The sequence below is a fragment of the Chrysemys picta genome, chromosome 2 (assembly GCF_011386835.1).
Source record: "Chrysemys picta bellii isolate R12L10 chromosome 2, ASM1138683v2, whole genome shotgun sequence".
Taxonomy (NCBI): domain Eukaryota; kingdom Metazoa; phylum Chordata; order Testudines; family Emydidae; genus Chrysemys; species Chrysemys picta.
Window position 1 is genome coordinate 209,221,216 of NC_088792.1, and position 12,165 is coordinate 209,233,380.

At 43.0% G+C, this 12,165-nt stretch overlaps 1 protein-coding gene across 1 annotated transcript in view; it reads left to right on the forward strand.

The window, feature by feature from the left end:
• Positions 1 to 6,960: 6,960 nt before the first annotated feature.
• The window catches only part of THOC1 (THO complex subunit 1), a 33,759-nt gene continuing 28,554 nt past the window's right edge, over positions 6,961 to 12,165 (forward strand). Inside the window, exons 1-5 of the mRNA XM_008178654.4 lie at positions 6,961 to 7,409; positions 8,285 to 8,358; positions 8,457 to 8,517; positions 9,851 to 9,917; positions 11,643 to 11,761. Coding sequence (XP_008176876.1) covers positions 7,362 to 7,409; positions 8,285 to 8,358; positions 8,457 to 8,517; positions 9,851 to 9,917; positions 11,643 to 11,761 — 369 coding nt within the window. The 5' untranslated portion in view covers positions 6,961 to 7,361. The remainder of the gene's footprint in view (positions 7,410 to 8,284; positions 8,359 to 8,456; positions 8,518 to 9,850; positions 9,918 to 11,642; positions 11,762 to 12,165) is intronic.

Here is a 12,165-nt window from a genome sequence, read left to right on the forward strand (position 1 = left end):
GAAAGTTTTCATTTCATTTATACATTTTTCTATTTTTTTTTCCAGCTAAACCAGCATCTTCCACAATGATGTCCTAGCCCATGACTGGGGCTCCTAGGTGCTAGGGGCTATGATGATAATAATAAATAAAAATGTTCCTTTCATTTTGAATCTGAAAATTTTATTTAATTTTTTAGGGAAGAGAAATAAAAGGGAGACAAAGTGGGAAAAATATTAAAATATAGAAACCCCAAAAAGCTGAACCAAAACAAAATATTCCAATTTGAAATGAACCAAAATGTTTCTGTTTCATTTTGACAAAAAAAACGTGAAATATTTCAAACACAATTAAATCTGATTTTTGATTTTACAAAAAATACAATTTTTTTCACCAGTCCTATTGTAAGCTCCTCACATTGGGAAGGTGCGTTTGTACAGTGCCCCGTGCAATGGGGTGGATTGGGGCCTTTGGACACTACCGCAATAGAAATATTTAGGTCCATATTCTAATACCATAGGACTTGTCTGCATTGGGATATGGCATTGTGTTATAACAAGTGTTATCTAACACAATGTCAAAATTGTGGTAACAGTCTGTGCAGACAAGGATTCTCATCTTTAAATTATATCAGCTGGTTGTGATTAACCGTAGGATCTAAGAACAATTTTCTATCTATATGTCACGCTGTTTGGAGTGGTGCACAATAGCGAATGCCTGCCTCGGGGAAGACAGTCAAAAACAGGGCAGACACCCCCAGCTGATGATATGTTCTATATTTAGATTTTGCCAGGCCAGAAACAAATGTGAACTCCTCGATCACTATAACAGTCTCACCATGGAGTCACTGACAGTCCCCTTGGTCATTCCAGTCTATCTTGCCACTTAGGCAAGCTGGACTTAGTGATAAATGGTCACTCACACCAAAAATCACAAAATATTCAGCTTGCTCCCAGTCCCAAGAGACCAGTCACTTACCCCAGATCAATTTGTATCTTAGATTCCACACCAAGACAACGCCTGTAGCCAATCCTATAGTAAACTAACTTAAAAGTTAATTAACTAGGAAAAAGAAATGAGAGTTATTTACAGATTAAAACAAGCAAACATATACACAAATGAGTTGTGATCTAATTCCTAAAACTGACAGAGTTGTAGTGATCTGTACATCTGATTCAATGTATCTCTCATGGCACCTGTGGGAATCTCTGGCTTCAGTTTGGTATTTCTGGCCCTGTGAGAGTTCAAACAGCAAGAGATGGAAAGTTTTCCTGTGTCTTTGTTTTATTTCCTTCATTCAGCCTCCAAGTCCCTAGGATGAGCTTCATTGCATGTAGCATTTCCAAGGTGCGATAGGGCCATTAAACAATTCTTTGTATTGCGATGTTCCTTGATTCCCCGTATGATTGTGATAGTTGTTCTGGACAGGGAAGGAGGCAGAAACACTCTTCCCATCTGAATTCACAAGTTTAGAGCAAATCTTTTCAAAATTGTAAAGTAAAACTTACATATTTCCTTACAGCATGGAATATTGACATCACAAATAAAATGAATGCATTCATCAACTTACAAACATTCTATAGAATCTAAACACAAAATATATTCTTATAAGACTAATGCCTATTTTAAGCAACACTAACACATAAGTGAACTGATCTGGTCTCCAGCTATGAGTTTGTTAGTTCTTAGCTAATGCCTGCAGCCTTGGCAAGAGCTGGCACTTGGCCTGCCAGCATATCACAATGTACCTTAACTCATCTACCTGACTCCAATGGAGGAACACCAATTTACATTACCTGAGGATTTGGCTCTGAATGTTTAACATCCTGTTAATTAATACATTGGTTAACAACGGTTATAACATGATGACATCTCTCAGGGTAGGCAAGCTTTCAATGGGACTATTTGTGCTGTAAATTACCACTTAATGGGAGTAAGGATATTAGAGTCTAATCCTTAATAATAATATAGCTAACCAAGACTGAAAAAACATGTTAACAAAAAGTAGTTTACACATATTCTTTATGACAAAACCTATTCTCTCCTCAATGGACAATTCCATCCTTGGTCTTCAGATCACTCTTTGTTCTCTGTGCTTCAAGCAATTTCTTATCCACTCTATGGCATTTTTATCTACTTATATTTATCTATATTTATTCAATACCTTGTATATATATTATGTTACACTATACTAAATGCCTTACTAAAATCCTAATATACTACCTCTATTGCATTCCTTTTAGCTACTAAATCATTATGTCAAAGAAAGCTATTAGATTTGTTTGGCATGATCTAGTTTTCAATAAGCCCATGTCATTTCTCATGAGTTGTTACTAGACTCCTTTCTCCCAAATGCTACATGTTGTAATTGGAATATCCTACCCAACATATGCTGGCAGAATGAGTCATTTCCTTTTAATTTACTGTATGAAATTCCAGAAAACATAACCCAAAAGCTTTGCAGCAGGTTTATAATCCAACAATGAAAAAATCTTCGAGAACCTGCCGCTGTTTATGTGTCTGAACTGAATCACATATTTAGTCCTTTCCTATTTCCCTACTAATGTAACAGAAACATATGGAGAGAGATTTTTTAAATAATATTTTTAAAATTCACTGTCAGTTCAAGCAAACTCTGTTCACCGGTAGATCAAGGATTGACAAATTGGCTAAAGTAAGAATTGGCAAGTCTCAGAATGCAGTGGAGCCATTCAAACATGAAGCAATAAATGCAGGTGCACAATTTTCATGTACTGCACCTCTGTATTAAAAATGAGGGCCAGCCGCAGCCCACATTGTAGAACTATAGCCAGTTTCTATGTTATCTTGGTTTCACAAAATAATTCCATTAAACTAGCGCTTGTCCTGATTTCTTTACAATCCTGGGATTTCTAGTTATCTGAGCAGCTCCTCCTGCAGAAGTGAAGCATGCTCACTGCTGAAGATGTAGGAGGCCAGAACCTCAAAGACACATATGGACATAGCTCCAACAATGTGGCTACTCTTTGGTCTACATGCATGCAGGGCACTGCTGCAGCTAACCTGACCTCAAATAGGGCAAGTCTGTGACAGACAAGTCTCTCAGACCATTAATAAACAGTAAAGACCTTGGCAAGGGGCCCCACAGATTCCAGAGGTTACTCAAGTCATAGGCACTGACTCCGTAGGTGCTTAGCACCTACTGGCAGCCAACCCGCCCCCAGCGCCTCCCATCTGCCAGCGGCCCCGCCAATCAATTCCTCCCCCTCCCTCCCAGCACCTCCCACCTGCTGCAATCAGCTGTTCCGTGGCATGCAGGAGGCGCTGATGGGGAGGGGAAGGAGCGGAGATGGGGCGTGCTTGGGGGAGGGGGCGGAAAGAGGCAGGGCAGGAGCAGAGCCTGGGCAAGAAGAGGCGGGGCGGGACTGGGGAAGGAATGGAGTGGGGGCAGGGCCTGGGGCTGAGTGGGGCTTGAGCACCCCTGGGGAAAGGAGGAAGTCGGCGCCCATGGCTCAAGTATTTGAGATTTAAACCTACTGCTGAATATCCACCACGTATGTCCCTAGAGGTGGCTCCATGTTACTGATGAGTCCTATTGTTAAGTTAGAGTCTGGGGATGATACAGAACCATACACATGAATGCCATTTTCGAGTCTCTTGCCAACTTCACTATAGAAATTAGGACATATTAATGTAGCTATTAGTGTTGATACATAACTGAACACTGTCTCCATATTTATCATAAGATTTGGTTGGGGAGTTGTCAAGGCTCCTTCCCCACTCTGAACTTTAGGGTACAGATGTGGGGGCCTGCATGAAAACTTCTAAGCTTAACTACCAGCTTAGATCTGGTCCGCTGCCACCACTCCTAATGTGCTAATTCCCTTCCCTGGGTAGCCTTGAGAGGCTCTTCACCAATTCCCTGGTGAATACGGATCCAAACCCGTTGGATCTTAAAACAAGAAGAAATTAACCATCCTTTCTCACACCAACTCCTGATGGATCAAGATCCAACCCCCTTAGATCTAAAAACAAGGAAAAATCAATCAGGTTCTTAAAAAGAAGGCTTTTAATTAAAGAAAAAGGCAAAAATCATCTCTGTAAAATCAGGATGGAAAATAACTTTACAGGGTAATCAAACTTAAAGAGCCCAGAGGAACCTCCTCTAGCCTTAGGTTCAAAGTTACAGCAAACAGAGGTAAACACCCTAGTAAAAGGTACATTTACAAGTTGAGAAAACAAAGATAAAACTAACACACCTTGCCTGGCTGTTTACTTACAAGTCTGAAATATAAGAGACTTGTTCAGAAAGATTTGGAGAGCCTGGATTGATGTCTGCTCCCTCTCAGTCCCAAGAGCGAACAACCACCAAGAACAAAGAGCACAAACACAAACCTGCACCCCACCAAGATTTGAAAATATCTTGTCCCCTTATTGGTCCTTTGGGTCAGGTGTCAGCCAGGTTACCTGAGCTTCTTAACCCTTTACAGGTAAAAGAATTTTGGAGTCTCTGGCCAGGTGGGATTTTATAGTATTGTACACAGGAGGGCTGTTACCCTTCCCTTTATAGTTATGACAGGAGTAATTTATCAGGTGTCCTACATCCTGGCTACGATGCTGGCAGGCCAGGTGCCAGCTCATGACAAGGCCCCAGATCTCACTGAACACTGAAAAATGTATAACTGGAAACCAGTCTGGCTTACCTGTATGTTAATATTGTTAAAATTGATATAAGAGTTGTAAGAATGTGTTTGATATTTAGATCTTATGGATAGTTTGTAGGATGCTGCATTTATTAGTCTTATCTGTCCCCATGTTCTAAAGCCATAGCAAATGTTTGTATTGTAAATCTCTGTAACTATGTAACTCATCAAACAGGAAAGAAGCCTTCTTCAATGCAAATGCTGGCTTCCTACAGAAGGTGTTAGGTCCCGCCCAACAAGAAGGTCTTTGAAACTGTCTACACTACATACACACTTACTTCAGTATAACTACATCACTCAGAGGTATGAAAATCCACACCCCTGAGCGATGTAGTTATACTGACCTTAACACCCCCCCGTGTAGACAGCCCTATGTCTACTTCTTCCGCTAAGCTTCTCCCGCCGACATAGCTACCACCTCTCATGGAGGTGGAGTTATTAAGCCAATAGGAGAGCTCTCGCCTGTCAGCTTACATATTTTATTCCTTTCATATTTTCCTACTAATGCAATATAGAAACATATTGAGAGAGCAGCACAGATTGCTGAAGTCAGCACAGCTCAGCTGCTTCCTTCGATGGATCGGAACAATGCTGTCAACCATAGTGGTAGATCATTGTCCTAATTGGCCCTACTTACAGGATGTGTGGTTGAAAAATAATGTATCTAAGACAGTGGTTCTCAAACTTATTTGATCGGGCCTCCCCGTTTTTGTGTCTGTAATCGTTTACACCCCCTCTCCCCCACAAGTACATATACCATCACCCAACCCTGAAGGCAGAGTGGAGAGCAGCGGCTGCTGGCTGGGGCACCCAGCTTTGAAGGCAGTGCAGAAGTAAGGGTAGCAATGGGGTGCTAAATTTGCTCTGAAAAATGATATTGATGAATATCACTTTTCACTTTGCCACCCACTACTGGCGTGGCACTGCCTTCAACGCTGGGTGCCCAGCCAGCACCTGCTGCTCTCCACCCTGGGGCAGCCAACCAGAGCCCTGCCACCTCCAGGTGAGGGACTGGGGGGAAAGGGGGAAGGAGAGCCTGAGCTCAAACTGCCTCTCAGTGAAGGATTGTGGGGGGAAAAGCCCAAGCCCGGGTGGTGGGGCTAGATGTCCACTTTAGCCCCACCTACCAGGTGTGCACAGCCCTTCTGCCCAAGCCCCAGCCACCTGGGGCTGTCAGCCAAAGCACTTAAAAAATCAAGCCACACAGCTCACACCTCCCTTGACACATTCCCGTGCCTCCCCTAGGGAGGCCCACCCCATAGTTTGAGTACTGCTGACCTAAGAGATCTCAAGCTTTCTTCTTTCAACACTGGAATACAGACAAAACCCATCACCTGACAAAGATGATGACAACTGGATGAGTGGCAAAGCTGGAGACTTGTTTAAGTTTAACAATTTGTTGTTAAATATGAATTATTGTTAAATATTGTTCATACACATAATTGGGGTAGAGGTGTTTTTATGAGGATGTGCATACTCTTTAAATCTGTAGCAGAAAACCAGACAAGAGGGGAGCTGGGGAAGGTTCTAGAGCCTCTACAGCAGTGGTCCCCAAACTTTTTCACTTGCATCCCCCTTTACTTGGGGTCTGCATCCCCCACCCCCAAGAGTTATGGTTGGGAGCCACAGTCAGAGTCGTGGGGGAGAGAGGGGCAGGGCAAGGAGTAGGGCTGCAGTTGGGACTGGGAACTGGGGGCCACGGTAGAGAGCTGGCCAATGGTTGGAGCCAGGGGGTGTGGCCGGAAGCGGAGCTGGCCTGGGCTGGGGGCAGAGCAGGGCTGTGTGGCATCCGTCCCTGCCCCCCATGGCAGCTGGCTAAGGCCCCACCACGCCCTCCCTCAAAGTTCCTCCATGCCCCCATAGGGAGGCGCACGCCCCAGTTTGGGGACCACTGCTCTACAGTGAAGGCAAGACAGAAACGAAAGCTCTCCGGGATGATCAAGGCCCTGTGAGCTCTGCAACAGCTGAATTTAAAATTCTTGGATTGTGGGGCACTCCCGTGTGAAACACTGGAAACATGTTACATCTTCATTTAGTCCATTGAATTGAATAATATGATCAGCACAGCAGCCCCTCTGCTACTTATTTTGATGGTCAATTCAGTCTATTTCACGTTCGCCCCACATTTGAAGTTCTTGATATGCCAAAATGTGTCTCTGGACAGCACGTAACTGAATTGTAGGAAGTGTCGGGGGCAGGGGGAGGTTTGGGGGGCTGAGTAGAAGGCAGCCGGCGCTAGGGGATGCCCTGTGTGGAGTTAGTTGGTCGTTTCTGCTCAAAAGAGCAGCGGCGCTGACGCGCAGCCAGCGCCCCGCGGGCACGGGGACGCTCAGGGCCATTGCACCAGGCTCTCGGCGGACTCAGGCAGGCGGCACGGCCAGTTCGCACCCTGGGCCCAGCGCCGGGGGCTGCTGGGGACGCGGCCCGCCTCACACAGGGCAGCGTTGGGAGGGCGGCGGAACAAGGTCGACGGTTTCACAGTCACGTGACCCCTCCCCCAGGGGTTCCTCTAGGCGGCCTGGTGGGTGGGGCCCTACATCTCTCTGGCCCTTGGGATGCGACAGGCCGTTGGCTGAGGGCGCTCTAGCCCGAAGAAAGGGGGGGGGGAAGAAGCGCGCTGTTCTCTATGGTTTCTACACCGAGGCGCTGAGCGATGGCGTCATAAGCGCGAGCCGCACAGCGCCGGACCTGCAAGAGGGACGATGTCGCCGCCGCTCTTCAGCCTTCCCGAGGCGCGGCTCCGCTTCACGGTGAGCAGCGCGGGCGCGGCGCCGAGGCACGGACTCCCCCGGCGCCTGGCGGTGGTGCCCGGTGTACGCCCCTGCGCGCTCGGCGCGGAGCCCGGCGCAGGCATTTCCTGCTCCCCCGGCCCTGGGGGGTTCGGTCCCCCCGACCTACCGCGAGGGGTGCCCCCTCCCCCCCGCTGCCGCGCGCTTTTCTTCTCCTCCGGCCCCGTCCGTGGGGGGGTTGCCCCCCCCCCGCCGCGCGTCCCCCCGACACGCCGCGGGGCAGGTGACTCGGCTGCTGCGGGGGATGGAACCGCCAGCTACAGAGCCAGCAACTCTCCCCACTGGCCTGGCAATAGGGTTCTGCGCCGGTAGGTTTCTGACTGGGACCACCAACTGGTGCTGGAGCTGGGGGCTGGCCTGCACGTAGGCGCTGCAGCAGTTTCAGTTAAAGCAATTTAAAAAATCAGTTAAATTAAAACAGTGTAAACTTCTGTGTGGGCAACTTTATGTCGGTTTATCACTGCGAGCTAAACCCATACAAGTGTCCACAGGCAAACTTGAACCAGTTTAGTTAAGTCAGTTTAAAACCGTGCCTCTGGTCAAAGCGGTGTCAGTCATGTTAGTGTGTGCCTTAATTCATTTTACATAAGTTTTGGTGCTTTAAAGGGCATTACTTTCTGAGGCATTATGACCCACCAAATTGTGTATGTTTGTTATTATTAATGGAAGTAGATCTGTGCTAATCTCCATGTTAATAGAGCAAGTAGATTCATTAGTATTTCTCTTTTTCTGTCAGATTAAAAAAAGGAGACCTCTATCTGGATTGCTTTTGATTTCCTTCTGTTTTTGTACTGGGAGTTACTTGCAACTTATTTTATCATTTAACTTGTTTTTAGAATTCTACTCGAGATGCTTTGACCAACAAAACTATCAAACCCTTATTGAATGCATTCAGCCAGATTCCTGGAAGGTAAGGAGCTATCTTTTCATTTTAAACAAGTCTTTTCAAATAATTATTATTGATCCTGAACATTTCATCAGTACTGTCTAAAACTTTTCTATTTGTAGTGAAAATGAAAAGAAATGCACCCTGGATCAATCTTTCAGAGTTGTTCTAGAAGAGGAAATTGTAAGTATTTTGTTCACAGCACTGTAACTCTATTTGTTGATACAAAATTGAAATTGTGCGTTTAATATAAGTGTACTATGTTGACTATTAGTAAAAACTTGCAGAAACGATTAGGATACCTGTTGGAAACATGAATCACTTTGATAAATAATTTTTAAAATATGGCAATTAAAAATGTTTTCACAAATGTCTCATAGCATAGTGACTTTTATAAAATCTCTCTTGGAGCATTTATTGTTTATAGTAGTTTTTAAAAACCTGCTGTACTGCAAATTATAAATTTGTGTGCCATAATAGTGAATGGGGGTATGATAATATATAGAATCTAAGAGTGCTTTTTCATTATTTAGCCCTTGAAGGACTATCTTAAAAGTAAAACAAAACTGTTAAGTATATTTTTTATGCAAGTCATTGATTTCAGAGTGTAGACTTAAAGGATTTCCTTCTGCCCTTTGAAAGGAAACATTTAAAAAAAAAAAAAAAAGTTGCACATTTTGTAGTATAGGCTCATAAATGCCTTTTAATCTTAGTATTTTTAATCTATCACTGATCATTCCAAAGCACTTTACAAAATATATACAGAATCATTTCACCCAGCAGCAAAATGCAGATTCTTTGGGGAGAAGCGGGATAGGGAGCATGTTAAATGTTTAATAGCACCCAGTATGTCTACATTGTGGGGACTGTAGCAGCATAGTTGTAGCTATGTTGACATAACTCCATAGTATAGACACAGTCCAAAGAGATGGAAGGGTTTTTATGTCACTGTAGAAGCTCCACGTCCCTGAGCAACAGTAGGTAGGTTGACAGAAGCATTCTGTAAATCTGGCTGCATCTACACTTGAGGTTAGATCTGCAATGCTCAAAGGTGTGGATTTTTCATACTCTGGAGTGCCATAGCTATATGGACCTAAATTTTAAGCGTAGATCATGCCACTGTTTATGAAAGGTATCAGATCATTTGAAATTGCAGAGGAAATCTAGAGATACTATAACTACACATGTTGGAATAAGAGTACTCCAAATAGCGCTGGCCAAGCATAATGTGCTATAAAGTCTTTAATGACCCAAAGTAATTGGGAAATGTCGCTCAACTGCATGAGTTTTATATGAAATGCTTGCTACTGAATGTTACTTCCAAGTGTGCTTAAATTAATGGGAAGATGAACGTTGACTTTTCTTTGTGCTCCTAGTGAGTTTTTAAACGTTTGTAATATAAAATATACTTGAGTAAAACAAGACTTTTAGCTTTCTCTGGCTTTAGTAAATGCATCTGATCAAAATAGTACAAATTACTTGGACTCTGTAATAAATCTGTCTTACATTTGTTTAGATAAATCAAGCTTCATGTGAAAATGTCCTGGCTATTATTTCTCTTGCTATTAATGGAGTTACAGATGGTGAGTAATTGTATAAAACAGCCTGATATGAGGTATAAGTTTGAGGGTCTTTACCATATCATCCTCTTGTATTAGTATTTACAAATGTTGACTCCACTAGTGCATGGTCCTTTGCTTAACTGTTTGCATTGGTGCTAAGATATTATGGTGATGAGTAAAATACAAATGCTGTTCTAACAGTAGTAGACCTCTTGCATAGGACAGCTGACTAGCTTCTGCTAGCTGAACTTGTAACTGCTGTACATGTTGGAGTGGATCCTTCCTTTTTTTTTTTTTTTTTTTTTTTTAAAGCATAGTGGGAGTCCGAGTTCATTTCTGGACTCTTCTCTTAAATTTGAATAGCACTTACATAGCACTTTTCATCCATAGATCGCTAAACTCTGTACAAATGTGGGTTCTGTTATCCTGATTTTACTGTTGAGAAGAGAGAGTCATCGAGGTTAATTGCCCAATGTCATATAACATCTTATTGGAATAGAAACCTATCTCCTGGCTATCTATGCTGGCCCCCCAGCAGTAACTGACCTGCTGCAACACAGTCGTGTTGGTAGTGTTTGAGTCTTTGGCTATGTCTACACTACGGGGGGGGATCGATTTCAGATACGTCTAATTCAGCTACGCTATTCCCGTAGTTGAATTTGCGTATCTGATCCGACTTACCCCGCTGTGAGGACGGCGGCAAATCGACCGCCACGGCTCCCCCATCGACGGAGCTTACTCCTACCTGGGCTGGTGGAGTACGCGTGTCGATTTGGGGATCAATTTATCACCTCTCGTCGGGACGCGATAATCAATCCCCGAGAGATCGATTTCTACCCGCCGATCCGGGCGGGTAGTGAAGACAAGCCCTTTGTCTTTACGATGTCTTTAGAATTGTGAATGTGAATGGAGACAATGGTGGAACCCCTCTTGCATAGAACCCCTGGTCATCAACTCCATTTCATTATGAATGGGAAAATACTTAAGTATTCATGTTAAATATTTGTTTTGTTGATTTAAAATTGTATATTAACAGTAGTAATCATCTTTTGTCAAAATGTTTGTATTTCATAAATAAGTGTAAGGTCTGACCATTTAGCTGTGATTGCTTATGCTGTGTACCTCAGTAATTTCTGCATCCATTTATCAGAGCACCATTGTAATAGTCACTTTATTAAATGACAATAATAAACATGATCAAAAGCTTTCTTTTGAAGCAGAAGTGGAACCATTAAATTGGAAGTCTGAAAAATGAGGATGGGGCCCTGGGGGGAATACGAGGCTTTGCCTCTTCAATTCTGAAGAACTAGTCACTCTGACATTTCTGAATTGTTTCTTGGTAGGGGGCAGATTCTACTTCAAAAAGCCTTGCATAGCAGTAGGCCCCACTATAGTTTCACTTTCTTTCTCTGAAAAAAGCTGCCCAATACCTTTTTAATTGTAATAAAATTACATTTAAACAAAAATTCCAACATCTCTTAATTTGGGGACCTACTGAGTTTTGACAACTATTACTGTATCTTATTTGTAGTACAGTGGTACCTACAAAGGTACTGTACATGCTTGTGCGCACACAGGAAAATAGAAGAATTTACATTTTAGTCCCTACCCTTTGTAACTTTTTGTGGTAACTTCTCTCTCTCAGATGATACTTTGCAACTTCCTTGTCCCATCTTTGTTAATACAGTTATTAGGTACAGGTCTTTCTGACTAAAATGATCCTTGCACTCCCACCCCTCTCTAAAGGTATCTGCACAGCATCAACCCCTTTTGTGCTTCTGGGAGATGTTCTGGATTGCCTGCCTTTGGATCAATGTGACAAAATTTTTACTTTTGTCGAAAAAAATGTCACTACATGGAAATCAGTGAGTATTTTTTCCAAAGTGTGTTTTTGTTCATCCCAAAGATGATGATCTGGATGTATCAATGATTGACCAATTAACAAGATGGATTTTGTCTTTTATTTTTATGTTGAAATAATGGAATAAATATTGTCAGTATTGCCTGCTTATAAGAAACACAAAAGGTAAGCTTGTTTAATAAAGCAGATCCAGTACTGCTAACTTCAAGAGTTAAAAAATCATGATTAATTTAAAAATAAATAAATCATTTTTCGTCTGTCGTCTTGTTTTTATTAAATCCCCTCCCTATCCCCAATGGTCTGTGACAATAACTGGTTGGAAATTCAACTCAAAATGCATACAGAATGTGCACACACAAAATGCAGGCCTCCGCTGCCATGTACACCCACCCGTTCTTCCTCCCTCCC